Source organism: Harpia harpyja, chromosome W (genome assembly GCF_026419915.1).
Source record: "Harpia harpyja isolate bHarHar1 chromosome W, bHarHar1 primary haplotype, whole genome shotgun sequence".
NCBI lineage: Eukaryota > Metazoa > Chordata > Aves > Accipitriformes > Accipitridae > Harpia > Harpia harpyja.
This window is the reverse complement of record NC_068968.1, coordinates 33,836,797-33,861,476: the sequence shown is the minus strand read 5'-3', so window position 1 is coordinate 33,861,476 and position 24,680 is coordinate 33,836,797. Positions and strand designations below refer to the sequence as shown.

The window sequence follows — 24,680 nt, the reverse complement described above, 5'->3', positions numbered from 1 at the left end:
GGTAAACTAGAAGGGGCAACTGGTTCTGCCACCCAATCGCAACAGATCACGTGACCAGAAGAGGGGACGTGACCTCCAGGGCAAATGGTACACATGGTTGCTGGGGGGGGGGGGTACCCATTACTTCTTATCTTGGACAAAAGTTGTCCCTATACTACTAACTAGTCTTGAAAACTGGGACACTTTCATGTAAATCAGTACATCTGATCACTCAGGATATCTTTTAATTAACTCAGAACAGCAGCATATCAATATATGCAAATTAGAGAGCTTCAAAGATTGTGGATTTTTGCATTGCATAGAAATCCAAATTTCCCAGAAACTTAAATTGACTCAGTTCTATGTGTTTAGAAAAACATCCAAGAAGTCTGAACTATGCCTGCAGCCCCAGAAATTGCTCTGAATTGCTGCTGTGCTACTGTTGCAGTGAAACTTAGATTTATCAGTGCTGTTCTCAACATATCCAATATGTCTGAGAAGTAGGGTTACCATTCACTGCATTTTCCTCCACACTATAATCCAGAAACTGGAAAGAGCTGTCTGCTGCCCAGTATAACATATGACCAGGATTCCAACAGTCTGCAAGTTGCTCAAATCTAATATACTACAAGTTGGCTCACAAATGAAATTATCTTCCTAATAGCCTACTCACGTGAAATGCTTAGAACACATCCCACATTATGACAGCAGCCATGTTACTCTGAAGTTGTGAGTCCAAAAATGGCTTGGCAAGAGACAGCAATTCTACTGAGAGAGGAAGGCAAGTTAGGGCTACACATATAATGCGGGGGGGTGGGGTGATGTTACACCAGCAAACCAAAATGTTTTATCCATCTCCAACAAGCTTGGAATGGGCGAACCTAGCAAGTATACAAAATACATCATCTGTATTAAAAAAATAAATGAGAAAACACCATAATGCCATATCCAAATTATGTAAGAAGGTCCCCTTCCTTATCAACACGTATACAAAAAAATCCATATGAATATCCACTTGGTTAGCAAGATTTGGGTCTTTAAACTTCACGGATCTTCAAGGACCTGCAGAAGGTAACTTCTGTGCACTTTAAATTCTGTGCAGATCCACACTGACAGAGGTACATGGTGACAATGAACCCAGAACTGGAAGGACAGGAGTTGTGACCCTCCTGTCTGAACTCCATGAATGGAAGAAATGGTGCCATTTCCTTATCCAGGAAATTTATTCCCACAGGGAAAAAACCCCAACAGCAGCAGCAAACAAACCAGACCCCAAACTAAGATACTGTAGAACAATTATATTTAAAAGGATTAACGTAGAAAACATCACCTTGATAGAGATTTATATGTTTACTTTTGCATAATGCCTCGCTTTTGTACCCTCACCCCTCAGTGAATACGGCGGGTGCTGCTGGGGGGGAGGGGGGAAGAGGGGGAAGGGCCAGGCCGGCAAAGGCGGCCGTGCTCCGCTTAGCTGCTGGCCTCGGCCCGGCTCCCTGCCTACAACCTGGTCAGGACTAGCCGCTTCACGAACAAAAGCTTTGGGCGAGATCTGTAACTGAGCGATATGCCGAGCATTACCCCAACAGAATCGTTGCTATTTTTGCTGTTAGCCAGGCAACCCGTGGCTGAGAGGGAGAACCCGTGCCGGCCGCGGCCAGACTCTGGGGCCCGGCGCTCACCGCCCGCTGCCCGATTTCAGCTACCAGCTCCTTCCGAGACACCTCCCGGCCAGCCAGCCAGCCAGGGCCCCCAGGCCGTGCCAGGCAGTGAGACGAGACGAGACGAGACGAGACGAGACGTCGAAGCCCTCCGGACGAGGAGCCCTCACACCCCCCGCCACAGACGTTTTTCTCTCAGTTCTTCAGTACCTATCTCAACACCGCACTGCGAGCTCGCAGTGGAGCCCTGGCTCCACCAGGGAGTGCTCCGGCTCTCTGCACAAGACGGAAGCAATAACACAAAAAAACCGCACACGACAGGAAAGACACGCGCAAGCGGCGGAGGAAACCGCCACCACGACTCGACTCGCGCATGCGCGACGGGGTTGTTTTTCACAAAGCTGTTCGCAAAGTGAGCTGGTAGTGTGTGGGCAGCTGTCTTTGTGAGATCGCAGCGCTGGGCGGCTGTCGTCTCTTCAGTAATTCCGATGAAGCGTTTGTAGGGGACACGCTGGTCTTGTTGGCAGGTTCTTTGTGTGGCAGAGGCGTTGTTCAGTCTAAAGTGAAGATCGCATTTTGTATGAGACCTTGACTTTTTTTTTCTTACAGTATATTTTTATAGACTTTGTTATAAAATATGGTGCTGGGAAAGGTGAAGAGTTTGACGATAAGCTTTGACTGTCTCAATGACAGCAATATCCCTGTCTATTCTAGCGGGGACACAGTCTCAGGAAGGGTCGGTTTAGAAGTTACTGGGGATATTAGAGTAAAATCTCTTAAAATTCATGCAAGAGGACGTGCAAAAGTACGTTGGACTGAATCTAGAAATGCTGGATCCAACACTGCCTATACACAAAATTACACTGAAGAAGTAGAGTATTTTAACCATAAGGACGTTCTACTCGGGCACGAAAGAGGTAAGCTTTTCACTTATTAATTCACTACATGCAGACATTTTTCCAGAAAAGACATATCTTTGCATCGTCTTGGTTTATCCCTTTTTAATATGCAAGTCTCATAGAGTTCACTGTTTCTAAAGATGAGGAAATGCTGGCTATGTTCTTGGGTTTTATTTTCGATTATTTGAACGTTTACTTAACATTAAAACCGTGTTGAGGTGTATTTTCAAAGTACCTGCAAACAGGGCTTTCTTAAAATACCTGCCTTTAAACAGAGTCTTTTCGTAAGGATTTGCATTTTTTAATAAATTTTTTTTTTATATGCAGTGTCTTTTTTTTTCTTAGTGTTATTAGCAGGATTTGTGTCTCTATGGGGAAAATAACTGTTAAATCAAAACCAGATATGCAGTAAATTACTTTCTTGATAGCATCCTATCGAATCACAAGTGTAATTAAAATATAACATTAGACTTTTTGATACATAATAGATACAGGTCTGACTTTCAGACTGATATGCGATGATTTTTAAAGTTGGTTCATTGTTGGCAGATAAAAGATTCCCTGTGGCTTACTTTGACATACTATCACCACCCCACCTGTAATTTTCCATCTCTTCCTTTGTTCTAAACTAGTATACTTGTAAATTACTTTCATTTCTTTTATTCAACCCCTCTATGGGGGACCCAAATGTAAAAATCTGTATGAAAGGCCAAATAAGAGGTCATGGTTGTACAATCAGAGCATCGCTTCTGAGTTGGGGAGTTCTGGAACCTGCATTCAATGAAAACCTGGTCTGCTAAGTCCCTATAGAAATGGAAAGTGCCCTGCAAATTCCCTTATTTTGGGTATGGAAATGGGGTATTACATTGTGAGCAGGATTGTGGGTCTTAAGTTTGCTAATCTATTGTTCGCATAGTTACGTTGTGAAAGTATAAGGGACTCTAAGCTTGGTTTTTTCTGAAGTTTCCAGCCTTTGTTAGAAGCGGTTCAATCCTGTTTGGGACCGGTCCTGGGAAGAAGGGAGGGAGTACTCCTCTCTGCAGATTGGTTGCACACGTCAGGTGGTGGCGATGACTTAATTTCTAGCACAATAAAACGTTAAAACTGATTACATAATTTGGGTCGGATGTTTTGGTGTGTTGTTTTGGTTTTGTGTTTGGTTTTGTTGTTTTGTTGTTTTTTTTTTTTAAATATGCAGCATACTTACTGCAGAGATCCTCTGCAGTAAAATGCAATTTTTAAAGAAGTTCGGCTACAGATTGCATTGAGCCTTTTATTAAGCACTTCTGAAGTAAATACTGTAGCAGAGTGGAGTTGCTATTGATTTTAATTATGTCATCGTGATGCAAGCAAGCACGGGTCACTCATGAGGTGGCTTTGTAGCTCAAATGTTCTTTATACTGCCGCCTTAGAAATAATTCTCTCATGTGAAAGTTCGTTCACCTCTGGTTTGCAGATGACAGAAACGTGCAAACATGCACGAGTCGTTCATAGCAGGATGTATGCTTACAAGTAGGAGGGCGACCCCATGCTTCTAACTGTCTGCTTCAGCAGCAATAACTTTGCATGTGGACTGTAGGTTCAAATGCTGACCCCGATAGTAGGTGCTTGGTTTTGGCTGGAAAGGGAACAAAAGGTGGCAGGGAAGGGACAGATCTGACGCGTTCCGACACCAGAAGCGAGACAGGGTGCGCACCACTGCATGTGCGGCACGTAAAAACTTAAGCAGATGTCCCGGGACACCGCTGCCCCTCTCTCGGCTGCAGGGGCAGGACTGCGAACACTCGCCGCACGGAGTGGAGTTTAACTCAACACCTCGTACCCTAGCATAGTCTGGAAGGCCACTCCCTGTCCCCGCCTTGTCATTGGCCTGCTGGGGTTTGTTAGCCTGTTGCTAAGGCGATGCCAGCCGCTGATTATAGGGGGCTGGGACGTGGGGGAAGAGCGAGGCTGAGGGAGCAGGTTCCCTTGCCCACACTCTGGTGTGTGCTGGGGGCGGGGCGAACGGGCTCTGGCCACCCCGAGGTCAACCCTGTGCGGGGTTGGGGGTGCTCCGGGCCCCGCTTCCCTGAGGAGTTAGCAGAGTATGCACGGGGTGGGGGCACTAGCTGTGAAGTGAGGAGTACAAGTTTACCTTGCTGGGAAACCGGGGGGTGGGGTGTTTCAATTCAGCAGTTACTGCTTTCTCCCATGCTGCCTGCCTTTCCTCCCACCCCCCGGTTATGGATCCGATCGCGGCCTTGGTAGAACGCTGGGGGCGCTGCGCTGCTAAGGGGGAATGCTGTCACCCTGGTCACTTTTTGTTGGGAACAGGGTCTGCCTGGCAATGTCGGCCTTGATGGCTCAGAGGGCACACTGCCTTTCTTGGGAAAGTCCATCTCTGGGGACAGACAATAAGCATTCAAGCTCCTGCCACGCACATCCACTGGGCCATCAAGGGGCTGTGAGCAGGGGTGGCCATTGGGACATATGGCCCTGCAGCCTCTCACATACCTCACTCGGTTGTCTTTCCCCTCCTGTGCCCCTGGCCAGCACTATCCGTAATCGCGTTTCAGTAATGGTCAGCACGTGCTCCTGAGAGAAGTGCAGGACTGGGGTGTCACCTTGCGCATAGTGCAGGGCAGGCCGGGGCAAGCCAGCAGCATGGCCCTGTGGTATGAGGAGATGAGATGGTGAGGCATGGGCGGTGCCCCTCCCTCTCTCCTTACCTCTGCGGTAGTCATGGTGGGGTGTAACGTATACTGTATGCATATGAGTAGCTGGAAGGGGATCTGCTTGTGCCTGCTTAGGCCAGTCCTCTCCTGCTCCAGCCTAGTCTGTGATTGACAGCTCGGTACTTGTTTACCACAGTTCTGCTGCTGCTGCTCAGGCTCAATGGGACTGCTGATCTGGCAGGAAGGAAGTGAAGAAGGGATGAAAAAACTCGTGTGCAAGGAAAATATTTAATTTTTCTAAACCAAACAAAAACCTCCAAGTGTTTTTTAGCAAAAAAACAATTATAGACATTGTTTTGCTCTTTCAGTGTATTGAAGATTGTTATTTCATGATGTTACGTGCTGAGGACACATTTGTATAGTGTTTTTATATTTTTGAATAGGTTTGTTTCAGCATTTCTGGTGCGCTAAAGAAATTGGAGCATCAGCATTTTTGTAGGACAATGGGAACTAAACAAACAAACAAAAAATCTTAAAACGTACCAACGTTCCTTCATGATGTTTCAGACTATTAACAATAGGTAGTGTCTTTTGCATGATCCCACTATATGTGTGTTTATTACCCTGTGGTGGGTTGACCCTGGCTGGATGCCAGGTGCCCACCAAAGCTGCTCTATCGCTCCCCCCCTGAGCTAGACAGGGGAGAGAAAATATAACAAAAGGCTTGTGGGTCGAGATAAGGACAGGGAGAGATCACTCAGCCAATTACTGTCATGGGCAAAACAGACTTGACTTGGGGAAAATTAATTTAATTTATTACCAATCTAATCACAGTAGGATAATGAGAAATAAAACCAAATCTTAAAACACCTTCCCCCCACCCCTCCCTTCTTCCCAGGCACAGCTTCACTCCTGAATTCTCTACCTACCACCCCCCCCCCCCCCCCCCAAGCGGCGCAGGGGGATGGGGAATGGGGGTTACAGTCAGTTCATCACATGTTGTCTCTGCTGCTCCATCCTCTTCAGGGGCAAGGCTCCCCACACTCTTCCCCTGCTCTGGCATGGGGTCCCTCCCACAGGAGACAGTCCTCCATGAACTTCTCCAACGTGAGTCCTTCCCATGGGCTGCAGTTCTTCATGAACTGCTCCAGCATGGGTCCTTTCCATGGCGTGCAGTCCTTCAGGAGCACACTGCTCCAGCGTGGGTCCCCCACGGGGTCACAAGTCCTGCCAGAAAACCTGCTCCAACGTGGGCTCCTCTCTCCATGGGTCCGCAGGTCCTGCCAGGAGCCTGCTCCAGCGCAGGCTTCCCACAGGGTCACAGCCTCCTTTGGGTATCCACCTGCTCCGGCGTGGGGTCCTCCATGGGCTGCAGGTGGATATCTGCTCCACCGTGGACCTCCATGGGCTGCAGGGGGACAGCCTGCCTCACCATGGTCTTCACCATGGGCTGCAGGGGAATCTCTGCTCTGGTGCCTGGAGCACCTCCTCCCCTTCCTTCTTATAGAATCATAGAACCGTTTAGGTTGGAAAAGACCTTTAAGATCGAGTCCAACCGTCAACCCAACACCATCATGCCCACTAAACCATGTCCTGAAGTGCCTCATCTACGTGTTTTTTTGAACACCTCCAGGGATGGTGGCACCACCACTTCCCTGGGCAGCCTGTTCCAATGCCTGACAATGCCTTCACCGGCCTTGGTGTCTGCAGGGTTGTTTCTCTTACATGTTCTCACTCCTCTCTCCAGCTGCAGTTTCTGTGCCGCAGCAACTCTTTTTTTTCCCTTCTTAAATATGTTATCCCAGAGGCACTACCACTGTCACTGGTTGGCTTGGCCTTGGCCAGCGGTGGGTCCATCTTGGAGCCGGCTGGCATTGGCTCCATCGGACATAGGGGAAGCTTCTAGCAGCTTCTCACAGAAGCCACCCCTGTAATCCCCTCCTCCCGCTATCAAAACCTTGCCACACAAACCCAATACGTACCCCAACCCTTTTGTATTTGAGATGCTCAATTATTTTGTCTAAATAACTTTCTATTTTGATGGAATCAGCGTTTTTCTGGTTTCATGGTAATTATATCAGAACAAACCACAAATTTGTTGGAGCATTTAAAGCAATACAAAGAATCATGACTATAAACCAAGGTCAGCTTTCTTGTTGAAATTAGGAAATGTTTGCATCTGCTATCCAAGCAAAATCGAGCTAAACTTTGAATTTTTGATACGTTAGCTCTAAACAACATTAATTGGACAGCTTGCCACCTTTCATGCCCCTGAATTTGTTTGGTACTTTCTAGGCGGTGCTTGTGCACTTTTTTTTTAAAAATCAATTTTTGGACACTTGCTAGGCAGGAGATAGAAGGAAGCTGAATTACTAAATTTAATCTATTAATGTAGCAGACTTAATACTAAGATCACTTTAATAGTATTAGAGAGCTCTATTTCATTTGAAGTTTTAACTAGAAATCATATTGGAAAACATAGTTTCCATTACAGATCTTTCAGGCAGACCTTGAAATGGCAGTAGTTACAACTATGTCAGTACTTGGAATCAAGATCATAAATTAAAACAAGTTAACTTCTGCTTTTATGTAAGGTGAATCTTGGAATCTCGCCTAACCTTAAAAATTCTGCAGCCATACATCTAGCAGTTAATACAAATGGACTGGAGAGACTTGTTTCTGGGATGCTGTGTTCTTAGTATTGTAAAGAATGTATAAATCCTTCTTATTCTGGGAAAGAAACCTATATAATATGTTATGCTGTGTAAAATGTTCACAGGTGGAATAGCATATTGGGTTTTTCCCTCCTAGATGATGACAATTCTGAAGAAGGCCTTCACACCATTCATTCAGGAAGGCATGAATATGCATTCAGCTTTGAGCTTCCACAGATGTAAGTACTTACATGCAGTACACAGCTTGTGTGAGAGAAGGCTAAGATACATACCTGCTTAAGAAAAATTCTTGTGGGTGGAGAGGAAACCTTTTCAGTGGTAGAGTTGTGCTCAGACATGCAATAGAGGACATAATCTCATTAAACTGAAGAGGTTGCTTTTAAACTGGTTAAGAGTTTTTCACAAAACAGGAGCTCATTGTTGCCCAGTTGGTTACTCTCTGTTTTGACTGAGGTCTGTTGACTCATTATGTCTTTGTAGTATTTTACCCCTTCACAGGAGAAGGGAGGGAAATTTGTGTCATTTGAGTCCTGCAGAGTGGCTGAGGTATCTTCTAAATGAAACAAGATTTTACTGGAGCCATGCAGGCCATCAGAACTAGTGATAAGATAACAGCTTAACTGTTCGGGCTCAGTCTGAAACAGATGTGGCAAGCTTAACCATATTTGAACAAAATAAGAGAATTTTTTTCTAGTTTAAATAGGATATATGTGCTCAGGCTAACCTTTATGCAAAAAGCCAGGATGGAAATAAGCAAATGGATGGGTGGATGAAGCAAGAAACATTCCCATACCTAATCCTGCTTGTCTCAGAAAGCAAAGGTGAAGCAAGAGTGATAGCATAAGTCTTAAGATAAATTCACACACACACACACAAAATGTTTGAGGTGTCTAATGTATACATTGTGAAGGGAAGATTTATAGGTAGAGGAGTTACCGACGTGGAAATTAGCTAAAACACAAGTTGCAGGAAAATTAAATATAAAGGAACAGAGAGGGTCTGGAAATAGATGAAAGAAGGGAGGCAGGAGGAGCCTTTTACTGTAAAAGCCAAGCGCTGAAGTCATTAAGGTTAAAAAAAAGTTGGCAGAATATTAGACTAATACCTAATATTAAAGCTAATAAACCATCTGCTTATTAGAGGGGCTGGCTTTAGCAGAACCTGTAGATAATAAATGCTTTTACATATCAGTTTCAGTGAATAGCACAGGGCTTTACAGTAGATATTATTGGAACACTGAAGAAGACCCATATATATAGAGACTTTTAGAAGTCAGTTTAAGGTTCAGGTGAAAATCTCATCTATAAGAAGTGATAAGGATGATACCGATATTCCCTTGAGTTGGAAGGCATGTTCAGGTGGTGTTCCCCAGGGCTCAGTATGGGGGCCAGTTCTCTTTAATATCTTTATCAATGATCTGGACGACGGGATCGAGTGCACCCTCAGTAAGTTTGTAGATGACACCAAGTTGGGAGGGAGGGTTGATCTGCTCGAGGGTAGGGAGGCTCTACAGAGGGATCTGGACAGGCTGGATCGATGGGCCAAGGCCAATTGTATGAGGTTCAACAAGGCCAAGTGCTGCGTCCTGCACTTGGGTCACAACAACCCCATGCAATGCTACAGGCTTAGGGAAGAGTGGCTGGAAAGCTGCCCAGCAGAAAAAGACCTGGGTGTACTGGTTGACAGCTGGCTGAATATGAGCCAGCAGTGTGCCCAGGTGGCCAAGAAGGCCAATGGCATCCTGGCCTGTATCAGGAATAGTGTGGCCAGCAGGAGCAGGGAAGTGATTGTTCCCCTGTACTCGGCACTGGTGAGGTGACAGCTTGAGTACTGTGTTCAGTTTTGGGCCCCTCACTACAGGAAAGACATTGAGTTGCTGCAACGTGTCCAGAGAAGAGCAACCAAGTTGGTGAAGGGCCTGGAGCACAAGTCTTATGAGGAGCGGCTGAGGGAACTGGGGTTGTTTAGTCTGGAGAAAAGGAGGCTGAGGGGAGACCTTATCGCTCTCTACAACTACCTGAAAGGAGGTTGTAGTGAGGTGGGTGCTGGTCTCTTCTATCAAGTAACAAGTGATAGGATGAGAGGAAGTGGCCTCAAGTTGTGCCAGGGGAGGTTTAGATTGGATATTAGGAAAAATTTCCTTACTGAAAGGGTTGTCAGGCATTGGAAGAGGCTGCCCAGGGAAGTGGTTGAGTCACCATCCCTGGAGGTATTCAAAAAGCGCGTAGACAAGGCACTTCAGGACATGGTTTAGTGGGCATGGTTGACAGTTGGACTCGATCTTAAAGGTCTTTTCCAACCTAAACGATTCTATGATTCTATGAAATATGAAAGAGAAAAACAGTATATGTGAATATGGAATATTATGTTTGAGATTAAATAGATGACCAGTAAAATAGCACAAGCATTGATTAAAACACTGAAGTTCTTTTCAAGTGACTTGAAGGAATAACTATGAAGCCATCTTTGATAATACTGAAAAAATGAAGGCTGGTAATAAAAGGCCTGAAGAACACTAGTTTGACACTGCCTCCTTACTGTTTCTTGCTATTTTGTATCCATAGAATATTTCTAAAATGTATTTAAAACAAAACCAATGTGGTGGGTTGACCTTGGCTGGCTGCCAGCCCTCCATGCAGTTGCTCTCTCACTCCCCCTCATCAACAGGACAGGGAGAGAAAATAAGGTGGACAAGCTTGGAGGTTGAGATAAAGGCAGTTTAATAAGAAAAACAAAAGCCGTGCATGGAAGCAAAGCAAAAATAAGAATTAATTCACTACTTCCCATCAGTAGGCAGATGTCTAGCCACTTCCTGGAAAGCAGGGTCTCAGTATGTGTAGTGGTTGCTTGAGAAGACAAACACCATAACCATGAATGTCTGTATTATCCCTGTCATCTCTTCCCTCCCTCCCCAGCTTTTATTGCTGAGCATATGGTATGGAATATCCCTTTGGTCAGTTTGAGTCAGCTGTCCTGGCTGTGTCCCATCCTAACCTCTTGCCCACACTCAGCCTATTGGCCTTTGGGAATGGGGTGTTGGAGAGACAGCCTTGATGCTGTGCAAGCACTGTTCAGCAGTAGCCAAAAGGCTGGTGTGTTATCAACACTGTTCTAGCCACAAATGCAAAGCACAGCACTATATGGGCTGTTATGAGGAAAGTTAACTCCATACCAGCCAGACCCAGTACAACCAAATACAAAGCAATAGTGAAAAAAACAAGACCCTGACTGGCCTTACTGATTTTGCCTTAAAGGATACTGGGGCAGGATGAAACATTGAAGACTGATTAGAAAATCCTTTCATTTGCATTATTAAGAAAAAAAAGTAAGCATTTCAGATGTGCAAATAGAGATGTCAAACCTGTAGCAGAAAGAATCATTCTAGTAAAGTACTAGCACAGCTAGTATTATTCCCTATAGAAGTTAGGGAGGGAAGCTTTGCCCGTAATTTATCTTTTATTATGATGCATTTCAAACATAGTGCAATATAAAAAATTCTTCCTTTGAGATTAAAGGCAAAAAATGTTAGGAAAAGACAAGTTACAGGTAACTGGACATGACTGGAATATAAAAAAATCTTGTGTCCTTCATCTGATGATGAGGGGGGTGGGTGGGGGAAGGAGAAAAGGAAAAAAGGGTAATGCTGCAAGGTTTGGAGTCCCTTTCCACACATCTCTTTCCCCCCCCCCCCCCCCCCCCCCAACTCCCTAAAAGGACTTCCTTTGTCTTTCAGCGTTCAGAGCAGAATAGTCTTTATCTTTATATATATATTTTTTTTAAGATGGCCTCATCAGGGTAAAGGAAAATTAGAAGATGCTCAAAATAGCCTCTATTCAGAACTCTAAATTGAAATATTTAACTACCGTACTTAAGGCAAAACAAGCTACAAAAGCACTCATAGCTAAAATAAACCACTGAGATACCAGCCAAGTAAATAATACACAATTATTTACAGAATACAATGTCCCAATCTGATCAATTGTATCATTATTGGAAAGAGAGAAAAATTTTACTCAACTTTGACCTTTGTCCTGCACAGACCACTTGCTACCTCATTCGAAGGCAGACATGGCAGTGTACGCTATTGGGTGAAAGCTGAATTGCATAGGCCTTGGCTTCTACCAGTAAAATTAAAGAAGGAATTTACAGTCTTTGAACATATAGATATCAACACTCCTTCGTTACTGGTAAGAACTAACAGAATTACTCATTCTTTTTCTGGCATAAAAATAACAAAGTATAATAACTGAAACAACATCAACATGTAATTTTACCTCATATTTATTTGCTAGTTTAACTACAGCTCTTCTTTTAAGTATTATATCAGTTTAGCAACTCTCTAACTGCTGGCATTTTGAAGGCTAAGTTATCCTGTACTTGGAGTTGCTTGATTTTTACGATACGTAAAAAGCATTTGATGATCTAAATTGATACTACTAAATTGTAGAATCTCATTAAGGAAGAAAATTTGGTGAACTGTTCCTCTTCAACTATAAATAAAGAATAATCTATGGAAGGAACAGTGCAACTCTTAATATTTTAGTGAGGGACTGTTAACTTAAAAATGCAAAGTAAAAAATTTACTGCAGTGCATAATTGATAATTTCCATATGGATAGTTTTCTACTGATGGGGAGAAATGATCACAATTCTGTATAAGTCTTTCCTGAAATTTCATTTTATTAAAATAACTTTAATATCACAACTGCTTTCAATGAGGATTTGATTTCAGTCTGGCCTAAAAATCCTTTATTTTATCCCTTCCTCAAATTTTAATCTAGAGGAAAAAAAAATTTAGAAGTCCATTGAAATAGGTTTCTTGTGTGTATGGGTGAAAAATCAGGCTTGCAAAGGGACCTTGCACAAACTCCATTAAAATCAAAGGTCTCCCATTTGACTTTAATGGGCTTTGGATCAAGCCCTAAATCCTGATGTTGTGTAAAATAAGTCTTTTTAATATAGATGAAACAGGATCATTCAGAAACCGAAGAAATAGCAGGAGTCAAGATTACAGTAGTTTAGCTTAGTTATTTTGTTTCTGAAATACAGCTTAATGGAAAGTGTGAAGATGTTCTAATTTACTGTTAGTTAAATGAAAAGCTCTGCAACAGTATGTTGGGATGTGTAGGCTATGAAGCTTTTTGTTTTAAGCTATACAGTATTTCTTTTTAGTATTAAAAACTGTTTTAAGTATGGCTGTAGTATGGAGGATGGCAGAAAAAGCAATACTAATACAGCAATGGAATTGGGGCAAACGTATCTGTATAATGCTGTTTAAATTGCTTGAGACTTCCTATGAAAGTAGCTTTGTTTATCAAAATATGTAATAATAAGCGCATTATGAAAATGATTATTTTCCTGTGTTGATTTAAATATCTGAAGAGATTCATGGAGCTCCTAATTTAATGGACAGTATTTTTCTCTTCTTGCAGTCACCCCAAGCAGGCACAAAAGAAAAGACTCTCTGTTGTTGGCTTTGTACCTCAGGCCCGATATCCTTAAGTGCCAAAATTGAAAGAAAGGGCTATACCCCAGGTATGTAATAGAAGTAATTATAGGACATGTTTTTCCTTCCCTTTTAAAGCTAGAGTTTGTACTTACTGTTTTTATATAAATGAAACATTAAGGATACTTTTACCACCTCAGTCTGCATTTAGCAATCTTTACAGTATACTCTGTTAACTAAGCACTACTTGTATCTCTAGATTGTTAAAGGACCTCATCTATTAGACTGGTATGTTTTGGGTTGGGTTTTTTTTGTGGTGTGTGTGTGGTGGTGGTGGTTTGTGTTTTTGTTTGGGTTCAGGGTTTTTTGTTTTTGTTTTGTTGGGGTTTTTTTTCTCCTTTTAGAACAGCTCACGGGGATCTTGCTTCTATTAGTATCAGCGGATGTTCTTCCAGGTAGAGCAGTGATAGCAGCATCTGGTGCGTTTTAACAGTATACAGAATGTGACAGTTTGCTTAAGCTGCCTTGTAAATGTAGAGAGAACTTGAAATTCTGGGTTTTTTGTTTCAGGTGAATCAATTCAGATCTTTGCTGAGATTGAGAATTGCTCTTCCCGTATGGTGGTGCCAAAGGCAACCATTTACCAAACACAGGCATTCTATGCCAAAGGGAAAATGAAGGAAGTCAAACAGCTTGTTGCCAACCTCCGTGGGGAATCCTTGTCATCTGGCAAAACGGAAACCTGGAATGGCAAACAGTTGAAAATTCCACCTGTTTCCCCTTCAATCCTTGACTGTAGTATAATCCATGTGGAGTATTCATTGATGGTATGTTGGGTGGTCTGTTTCACTCTTGAGAATGAGTAGCTTCCAACATTCCATACAAATTCCTAGCACAGCATTTTGTGATAATTAGTTATGAAAGAAATACGTGTTCTGGTATTAGTGTCCTCACAGGAGATCTGGTAAGTAAATTTAGTTTTAAATCATTGTCATGGTTTAACCCCAGCCAGCAACTAAGCACCATGCAGCTGCTCACTTGCTTCCCCCCCACCCAGTGGGATGGGGGAGAGAATTGGGAAAGAAAAAAAAAAATAAACCTCATGGGTTAAGATAAGAACAGTTTAATAGGACAGAAAGGAAGAAAATAATAATGATAATAATAACAATAATGACAACAGCAATAATAAAAGGATTGGAATATACAAAACAAGTGATGCACAATGCAATTGCTCACCACTCGCTGACCGATGCGCAGTTAGTTCCCGAGCAGCGATCCCCCCCAGGCCAACTCCCCTTAGTTTATATACTAGGCATGATGTCACATAGTATGGAATATCCTGTTGGCCACTTTGGGTCAGCTGCCCTGGCTGTGTCCTGTGCCAACTTCTTGTGCCCCTCCAGCCTTCTTGCTGGCTGGGCATGAGAAGCTGAAAAATCCTTGACTTTTAGTCTAAACACTACTTGGCAACAACTGAAAACATCAGTGTGTTATCAACATTCTTCTCATACTAAATCCAAAGCATAACACAATACCAGCTACTAGAAAGAAAATTAACTCTATCCCAGCCAAAACCAGGACAATCATGCAAGTTCTTAAAACAGTTGTGTGTCAACTAAGCAAGCATTTTATGAGTAGACTGTGTTTCCATGTGAGGCCTCATGTTAAGACTCTTCTCTTAACTTGAAGAGTTCATGTCTCCATAGGGGCATGGGCCCTAAAAGAGACTATTAGAAACAAGCTCCTCATGGAAACTTCCATAGAAAGACAACTTAGACTAATACTTATGAAGTGCTGATAAAACCCCACATTTTAATCATACGCTTGTTTCATTTTTCTTCAGGTATATGTTGATATTCCAGGAGCCATGGATTTATTCCTTAACTTACCACTGGTCATTGGTACCATTCCTCTACATCCATTTGGTAGCAGAACATCAAGTGTGAGCAGCCAGGGTAGCATGAACATGAATTGGCTTGGTCTGACGCTGCCTGAAAGACCAGAAGGTAACTTGACAATACAAATCCCAATCAATTTGCTAGTCTGTTTTGGTTTTTGTCTGCTTTATTCATTGCAGTCTTGCTAACAGAGTCGAATGACATCCTTTCGTAATAAAGCCCACAGGCTTTAATACTTACTTATTTAAGCTAAACGACTAGTATTTCCTAACAGTGTCCTCCCTTTGTTTTTATTAAGCATTCCTGCTAATATGTCAAAAAGAACTCTTGAAGTCTTTCAAGGCGTTTAACTACTGCCCATAGTCTTATATACAATATTATTACAAGTAACAGACATAATAGAATCAAAGCTAACAAGATCATCACTGGGTGGAGCGTGTGATTATAGATTCCCGTAGCTGTTGGTGACCACCCAAAGAGTTTCCCACCAGCGGTGTTCTCCATCCTTCTTCACTCTTTCCAAGACATGATGTATCTCTTCTGCATCATGGTGGACAGTGATTAGAACTCTGTCCATCATCCCTTGCGTGTTTTAATACTCGTTGTAATTCGCTATGCTGTAATAGTTTCTTTACTAGTGTTAGATTCGTTCCTATGGGAGTGGGCAACAAATCTTGGTATAATGTATAGTTAGACTGGAGCAACTGGTGGGATGTGACAGGAGCTGAATAATTAAAGTCACATCCTGTAATTTCAGTAAAGGTACAAATATTTGTATTTGAGCGATTACTTGTATCTACAGTAATGTCATCTATGAATAGAGATTCATGAAGGGTTCTCATACAAACACATCCCTTTCCAATATACACAAGTACAGTTTTGGGGTTTTCATTGGGATGTATTTCAAAATGGCAGACTTTTTGTTCAGTATCAAGACAAATGTCTTGGGCTTTGATGGTGTTGCTTTCACAGACAAATCCTCACTGGTCTCGTGCAACACAAGCACCAATATCAACAGTTTGCCACTTGTTCCCAATCTGTTGGGCCCATACTCTATTTTCTAATGGATAGAGTACAGTTCTATTGTGATTTAATCCTAACTCAACGATTGGGTATATGGTGTATACCGAAGCCTCGTGTATTGTTAAGACAAAAGCAGTGGCCCTATTGTTGATGGAGTCATAAGTAAAATTGACTAAATACCACCAGGATTGGAATTCTTTTTCAAATTTAGTTACATTGTCCCAAATTGCCTTTTGAATCTCTGTGGGTAAAATGCCTTCTTCGCCTTCTCTTATAATTGCTGCTACTGTAGACTGCATCCACAGTTGAGCTTGGATACAGCTAAGGGCTAGTGAAACATTGCCTTGGATTGTTCCAAGTGCATCTACAATAATCTGGTGGTCTTTTTCATTAATTTTTTCCCACTGAGGTAGGATATCAGACACAAGCCATTGATTAGTCCCTAACGCCAACAGAGAGGATTGCAATGGGTGTTCTAATTTGCTTAAGTCACTTGTGGTTGCGCTCAGTTTGTTTACAAGTACTTCAGCGTTTATGTTATTTAAGACTCCCAATCCTGTCCCTATGATACCAGTTGCATCTTTTTGTTTGTCCGAGGGGGTAAAGGTTTGCTCGTGTAACTGTGCTAACCATCCTGCATAGGATGTACTTGGGAATGGTGAACAGGTTGGTTTGATTGTAGAAACATTAACTTGTATCAACAGTTCTACTTGTTTCAGTGACCATGAGGGATTAAATAACACTTCTTGTTGCCCTACATGTTTGATAGTGTATGGTCCAATTTCAGATATTTGTGGGATCAATGCTTTTCTTATTAGCAGAGTCGAGGTTGGATTCATTGTGGTAGTTAGAGGGACTGTAGTTGATATCGGGTCAATTCTTTCACAAGATAACATTAGTTTGTACATTGCCAACTTCACCATTAACCGCCACACAACACCTGAAATCAAGTGTTAAACAGCAACTGGTATCATTGGGACAACGAGATCTAATTTTTCTGACTACCTCTGTCACAGTTGCATCATACGCCTTATCCGATTCACAACAAAAAATGAGAGTCCCTTCTTTAGGCTTTTCAAGAATTGAGAAACTGGGTCCTGCATACTCTATGTGGATTATTTTCTTTTCAAATTTATCGCTTTTCCACCACTCTGGAGTATCCATCCTTTTTAATTTCATACTTAGCCATTCTGTAGTAGTCACCAGAATCGACAGTATCAGTAGTGAAATATCCCACTTCATTCTTTGCTGATTTTCAGGAATCTGTCAGCTGGTTGGCTATTCACCGCTCATTTGACGTGAGAATGGCGTATCCAATTTTCTTTTCTCTGCTGGTGTTAGTCCTATGGATTCTTGCAGTGTATTTTGAACATCCCATAGGACTAAGTTTAATGCTTCTGGCCATTTTAAACCAGTGCATGCACATACTTTTGCTATCTTTTCTTTTCATGTTCTGTTCATCCTTTCTACCTGTCATGAAGACTGTGGGTGATAGGGGGTATGTAAATTTCTCTCTATTGCCGGTGATTTGTATAGTTGATTGATTATATTTGCTGTAAAATGAGCACCCCTGTCTGACTCAATTGACTCCAGAACCCTGTATCTAGGTATAATGTCTTTCAATAAAGCTTTTATTACTCCCCCTGTGTCAGCTTTTCTTGTCGGGAAGGCTTCCACCCAGCCAGACAGTTGATCTACTATTACAAGCAAATGTTTGTATCCATTTTGCATGCATCCTTGGTTATAAGTCATTGCAACCCATAATAGCAGTTTCTGGGGTCTCTCACCAGCCTTAGTAGCCAAGGCTTTGTGAAAAGATAATATTCTTTTCTATGGGAAGTCTCTTATGGCCAAAGAAAGAATTATATATTTCTTTCCTTCTGTTTTCACATATCTAATATCCTAGGGTTTTTCTAAGTACAAATCCCAGACCTGGAGACTTCTCGAGTCCAGAGGACTGCAATGTTCTGTCATTCCTACCTGTACAGAAATAAATTATGTTTGGTATGCTTTAAACTTTAAGGGGATAATTAAGCCACAAAAAACAGTGGTCAGTCTGTTTTTGAACATAAGCTTAATATTAGAATAAAATGAAATAGTCTAGTTTCCCTTTTTTTGTTTAACAATTTTTTTAAGTAGTCACCTGCCTGCTGGTGAATCTTACAGTGATTAAAGTTTAATATTTGTCATGTTATATATTTTGACGTGCTTAAGAGCTTGTTGTTTGAACTGCATGTACCTTCTCCCTTCAGCACCTCCCAGCTATGCAGAAGTGGTCACAGAGGAAAACAGACAGTCCAGCCTTGCACCTATAGATGCTTTTGATGATTTTGAGAGAGCCCTTCAAGGACCATTATTTGCATATATCCAGGAGTTCCGTTTTCTGCCTCCGCCCCTATATTCAGAAGTAGGTATATCTGTCAGAACATGATGATTCATGTATTGTTTGTGTCTGATTTTTTTTTGTTTGTTTGTTTTGTGGAATAAGTTTAGGAAGATGTTTCTCCTTCGTAAAATTAGGAGAAACCATTAAAATGATGAACATGGAGAAAGTTGGTTTTGGGGAGGATTTTTGTTTGTTTGTAAGATGCAAATGAATTGCATCAAGAGTTTTCCATGCCTGTTTTACAGCATGGATTACCCTTTTTTTATTTTTTTTAGGTTTATTTTTAACATGAACTCTGCAACCTTAAATTTAAAAGGTGCTCTGTGAGGTGCCTTGGCTTCTCTATCATGCTATTTCCTGCAGCTGCAGACCTGGAAGGTAATTTTCCTTGGCAGCACTCTTCCCTAGTCTAATACTGTCTCGAAATTTTCAAAGTGGTGTTTACCATTTTAGCAACATCATTTTTTTTTAATTTGTATATTAAAACTAAAAAAATAAGGTTTCAACTCTTTCACCTCTACTGCTTCCTAACATTTTATAGCAACCACTAAACTGTTTTACCTGCATGTGTGTTTAAGTTCTGTGGATGTAGGGCTTTCAGAAGCTTCACGTAGAAGTGACATACTGGTATTCATTTCTGACTTAAGTTTTCTGAAGTATACAGTTCTTCAATGCTTTTGGCTTTTACAGAACTAAAAATGTATGAATGAGATGCAAATTTCAAAGCTTTTCGTGTTTGTTTTTCAAGAAAAAGAAGTGATATGGGACAAAAGAGAAAAATGTGTTCTCTGGCCAAATTTTGCCTGAATTCACCAGCTTTAGGAAAATAGCATTATGTAGCATGATTCCCCCCCCCCCCCCCCCCAACCTTGAAACACTACTGTGCTAACGAGCAGGCAGAGGGGTGTTTTTTGTGTGCTAGACACTTTCCTAAGAACTCTGCTATAGTTTAACTCTAGAGCGCAACTCCTGAGTCCTTTTCTTTTTAGGTACTTTAAGATTTAGAAAGAAGCTTTTTTTTTTTTTTTTTTAAAAAACAAAACAAAACAAAAAAAGGCTATATGAAGTTAACTGATGCAACATTATTGAAGAGATGCACTGTACACTTAAACTATTCTTACCATCCAGTTTTTGAGACCTAAGTTAGCAGGCTGTACCACTCCTTTCTCCTATAGCAAGGAAGAGGAGGTAAGGTTTAGAACACATAACCTTTTTGAAAGATCCCATAGGATATTTGAGGATTAACTACTTTTAATTAAAAAGTAGAATGATTTTTTTTTATTGATAACTTTCTGCCTTTTCAAGCAAAACTTCTCTGCTTCTCTCAAATCAATTAAATATTTCTTAAATTATGTTTCTAGTGATATGTCAACTTTTGTGTATATCAGATAATTCAAAAGACTTCTGTGCTAGTAAAGCAGAAATGTTTTAAGTTTTATATTGGTTATTCATGCTTATCTTTAAATTACCATCAACCTGTAGTTTAAAGTCTTCCACTGTATCTAATATTAATATTTCTATTAATTTTTATCCAAAGTTTTGTCTGACTGGAAGTTTTTCAATTACTTCAATAACCTTTGGACTGGGAACGCCATATATCATTATAGTTGTCTTTAACTTGTGAATTTTCATTTTTATTTCTAGCAGTTGATTCTAAAACACACTGGGTTGTTGTGGGGGGTTTTTTTTGTTTGGTTTGGTTTTTGTTTGTTTTGGGGGTTTTTTTGTTTGTTTGTTTTTTTCTTTTGGTTAGATTGATCCAAACCCAGATCAGCCCACAGATGAGAGACCATCTTGCCCCTCTTGTTGAAGGAATCCATAAAAAGCTGACTTGACTTGGGTTTTGAATCACACCTGCTGTGTTGAAGATCAAGGTGTCATAGTGGAGACTTGCTTTTAAAGGAAATGGTATTGCTATGCTTGTATAGTGAATAAATGAAAACAACCTGTGATCATACTTTGACACCTGCAGCACATCATAGGACTGTTCCACATGCTTGAAAACCTGAGGCCCCCTCCCTTAAATAGTGGCACATACTAGGAGCAACCTTACTAGTGTACAGTCGTGTTTCAAAAAACTCAAACCACGTTGTAAGGGAGAAATGGCTGCTTCTTATGATTTGAAAATTTGCACATGCTTATTGCTTATGTTATGCAGTTCAGTGTCACTACAGCTTTTTCTCATTTATGATGGACTGTTGTTACCACCCCCCCCCCAATTGTTTGTGATCTGCACAACAAGGAACAAAAGAAAGCTTTGACAAAAAAAAAAAAGGCGATGAAGACTGACAAATGCACTGACTTTTTTTAAATTTAATGTAGCCTGGACTTTACCTGCATATGCACATGCTCAGAATTGTCCTAGTAGGCTGATCATGTATCATCTCTTCAGCTTGGGTCCTATTGTGGATTTATTTACAAACATCACATGCCTTTAAGCCAATCCTTCTTGCTGTATGTTTTGCAGCCAACTGTAGTAGACAAGCAACAGATATGTGGGGGTGGGGGCAGAGATAACAGAAGGAAACCAATAAGAGGCTTTATCAAGATTGTATACCTTCTTGATTTCTTTTAATAATTTGTTGCCTTTCTGCTATTATTGCAAAGCAACATTTTTGTTACAGACTGCTTAAAGATCACTTAATCTCAGGTGAACTCATCACTTGCCAAACTGTTAGAATGCTATTTGTTTTGTTACATTGCACTGTTGAGTTATTTCTTTTTGTTTTGTGTTCATGATTTGGTTTTGTTCTTTGAGGGGGATTCTGAATGGGGACATGCACAAAACTTATGAAGTGAAAGCAGCACCAGCAGCCACTAGTAAAGTGTGAAAAGAACTTTAAAAGGGGATAGTCGTATGCTGTCCAGGGTTCATAGGCAGAGAGATATCTCAACTAGTAAGGATGGGAAGGAGAAGGTTTGTTTGTTGGTTTGTGTTTGTGTTTTTAAAATAATACGTAGTTACCTAATCACCAAAAATTATATGTAAAATGAGTCTCCAGTAGAAAGTATATTTCAGACTGCAAGAAAAGTTTGAACTATGACAACAGCTCAGTTTGTGCACTTTGTATTATCTTCAGGGTTTAAGATACTGTATCATAGAATTATAGAATACCAGGTTGGAAGGGACCTCAAGGATCATCTGGTCCAACCTTTCTTGGCAAAAGCACGGTCTAGACAAGATGGCCCAGCACCCTGTCCAGCCGAATCTTAAAAGTGTCCAATGTTGGGGAATCCACCGCTTCCCTGGGGAGATTATTCCAATGGCTGATTGTTCTCATTGTGAAAAATTTTCCTCTTGTGTCCAGTTGGAATCTCCCTAGGAGGAACTTGTACCCATTACCCCTTGTCTTTTCCATGTGACTCCTTGTAAAAAGGGAGTCTCCATTTTCTTTGTAGCCACCCTTTAAATACTGGAACATGGTGATAAGGTCTCCCCTAAGCCTTCTTTTCTCAAGGCTGAACAAACCCAGTTCTCTCAGCCTTCGCTCATATGGCAGGCTTCCCAGTCCTTTGATCATCTTTGTGGCCCTTCTCTGGACCCTCTCCAGCCTGTCCACATCTTTTTTGCATAGCGGGGACCAAAACTGAACACAGTATTCCAGGTGTGGCCTGACAAGTGCTGAGTGGGATAATGACTTCTTTATCTCTGCTGGTGATGCCCTTGTTGATGCAACCCAGCATCCTGTTGGCTTGCTTTGCCACAGCAGCACGCTGTTCGCTCATATTGAGCTTGTTGTCCATCAGGACCCCCAGGTCCCTTTCCACAGAGCTGCTCCCCAGCCGGGTAGATCCCAGCCTGTGCTGCACTCCTTGATTATGTTTTCCCAGGTGCAAGACCTTACACTTGTCCTTGTTGAACTTCATAAGGTTCTTGTTAACCCACTCTTCCAGCCTATCCAGGTCTTCCTGCAGGGTGGCTCTCCTTTCTGAAGTGTCCACTTCCCCACTCAGTTTGGTATCATCGGCAAACTTCATCAGGATACACTTGATCCCATCATCCAGATCACTTATGAAGGTATTAAACAGCGTTGGGCCCAATATTGATCCCTGGGGGACCCCACTTGTGCCAGGTTGCCAGTTTGAAAAGGAGCTATTTACCACCACCCTCTGGGTGCGGCCTGTCAGCCAGTTCCCCACTCACCACACGGACCACTTGTCTAGACCGTAATGCATCAGTTTCTCTAGGAAGAGGCTGTGGGAAACTGTATCGAAAGTGTTGGAGAAATCCAGGTAGACAATGTCCACTGCTCGCCCCACATCAACCGAGCAGGTTACTTTGTTGTAGGTGGCGATCAAGTTTGTCAAGCACAATTTGCCCTTGGTGAATCCGTGCTGGCTTTTCCCAATCACGTGCTTCATTTGACTTGTGATAGTCCCCAGGAGGATTTGTTCCATAGCTTTCCCAGGGACTGAAGTAAGACTGATGGGCCTATAATTTCCTGGATCCTCCTTTAAGCCCTTCTTGTAGATGGGGGTGACATTAGCCTTCTTCCAGTCTTCTGGGATGTCCCTGATCTCCATGACTTCTCAAAGATTATGGAGAGCGGCCTCGCAACAACGTCAGCCAGCTCTCTTAACGCCCTCGGGTGGATATTGTCAGGGCCCATTGATTTGTAGGGGTCAAGCTCCTGTAATAGTTCACATACCAACTCTTCCTTCACTGATGGTGGGTCTGTGTTTGCATCAACGTGAATTTTTGTTCCCAAGGCCTGGGGCCCAACAGTGCTGGTAAAGACAGAGGGGAAAAAAGTGTTGAGAACCTCTGCCTTTTCAGCGTTGTTGGTGACTAATTCACCTCTCCTGTTTAACAGTGGGTCAATATTTTCCTTCTGTTTCTGCTTGTTGTTTATGTACCTGAAGAACCCTTTCTTGTAGTTTTTGACATCTCTGGTCAATTTCAACTTGAGCTGAGCTTTTGCTTTTCTAACTGCATCTCTGCACGCCCTGGCAATGCCCTTGTAGTTCTCAACGGGTATTTGTCTGCTTTTCCATCTCTGGTACGCTTCTCTTTTGGTTTTGAGCAGACTCAGAAGCTCACAGTTAAGCCAAGGGTGTCTCTTGCTCCGCCTACTTCCCTTACCTTTAAAGGGGATGAACTGCTTTTGTGCTTCCAGGAGAAGGGGGTTTTGTGCTCAGAAGGGAGGGGGAGAGAGAAAGCTGGTGTTTCTGCATTGTGCTCATTCTTACAAAGTTCTGCCTTATTTTTAAGGCTTCATAAATATGACAAAATAGGCTTTTCATAAGTGGCCTTTATGAGAACATGAAAGCTATTTCATGTTTCAAAAATGATGACAGGGTGATTACAACGAGAGTCACGTTTTAAGTGATTCAGTTCAAAGGTTTGGGCTTTGATAAGCAAGAATTGGAAATTGGGTGATGTCTTATGATGGCCAATTTTGTGAATGTCCCTTCCTTCTACCCTCTCCAACCAGACAAAATTTTAAAAGTTGGTAAGATTTTTGACATAAAAGGGCATTTGGTAATTTTTACTGGTTTTTTGTTGTTTTAATAGACTAGGGAACAATTGCTGATATACATAGCATTAAAGTACTTATCCCAGTATAATGGAAAACTATGAAGCAGAATTGACCAATGTTGTAGTAATTGACATTGCATCACAGGCTGTGATCAGAGTGAAATATTCTAAAACCTTATCAAATAAAGACTTCCCATTTAAACTTTTTTGTTAGTTGTTCAGAGGCATTACAGGTTCATAGTTGTAGCCCAATATTTGATATAGAATCTTGTTCTGAATTAGGGGGGAAAAAAAGTAAAATCCAAGCATTAGAGAAACAAAGTGCAATATTAAATGTTTGCTTTATAGATTATATTCTATGGCTGTTTGTGTGTATATGTATATAATTTTGTTTTGTTTTGGTGCTGAATATGTCCTTATGGACTCTGTTTTAAGAAAACTATGTGGAAAAAAAAATTAATTTTTCCTATTGTTCTTCCTTGTGGAAAATAAACTTTTTTTTTTTAAATGCTTTAACTGTAAGCCATAAGATTGTTTGTGACTTAAACATTTAATATGTGTCTTTGTATAAAATAATAGCC

At 41.6% G+C, this 24,680-nt stretch overlaps 1 protein-coding gene across 4 annotated transcripts; it reads left to right on the top strand.

The window, feature by feature from the left end:
- Positions 1-1,869: 1,869 nt before the first annotated feature.
- On the top strand, positions 1,870-24,305 carry LOC128136238 (arrestin domain-containing protein 3-like). Of its 4 annotated transcripts, XR_008233291.1 has the most exons (9): positions 1,870-2,557; positions 8,005-8,086; positions 11,908-12,055; positions 13,300-13,402; positions 13,884-14,140; positions 15,157-15,319; positions 18,487-18,641; positions 18,896-18,998; positions 20,374-24,305. XR_008233291.1 is itself a non-coding variant. In XM_052775482.1 (8 exons), the coding sequence occupies exons 1-8, from the start codon at positions 2,278-2,280 to the stop codon at positions 20,428-20,430; spliced, it is 1,245 nt and encodes a 414-aa protein (XP_052631442.1). In that variant the 5' UTR covers positions 1,870-2,277; the 3' UTR covers positions 20,431-24,305. The 4 variants fall into 4 exon arrangements, 3 of the variants coding, with proteins under 3 accessions (XP_052631442.1, XP_052631443.1, XP_052631444.1); XM_052775482.1 differs by lacking the exon at positions 18,896-18,998; XM_052775483.1 differs by lacking the exon at positions 20,374-24,305 and having other exon boundaries at positions 18,896-19,642.
- The last annotated feature ends 375 nt before the right edge of the window (positions 24,306-24,680 follow it).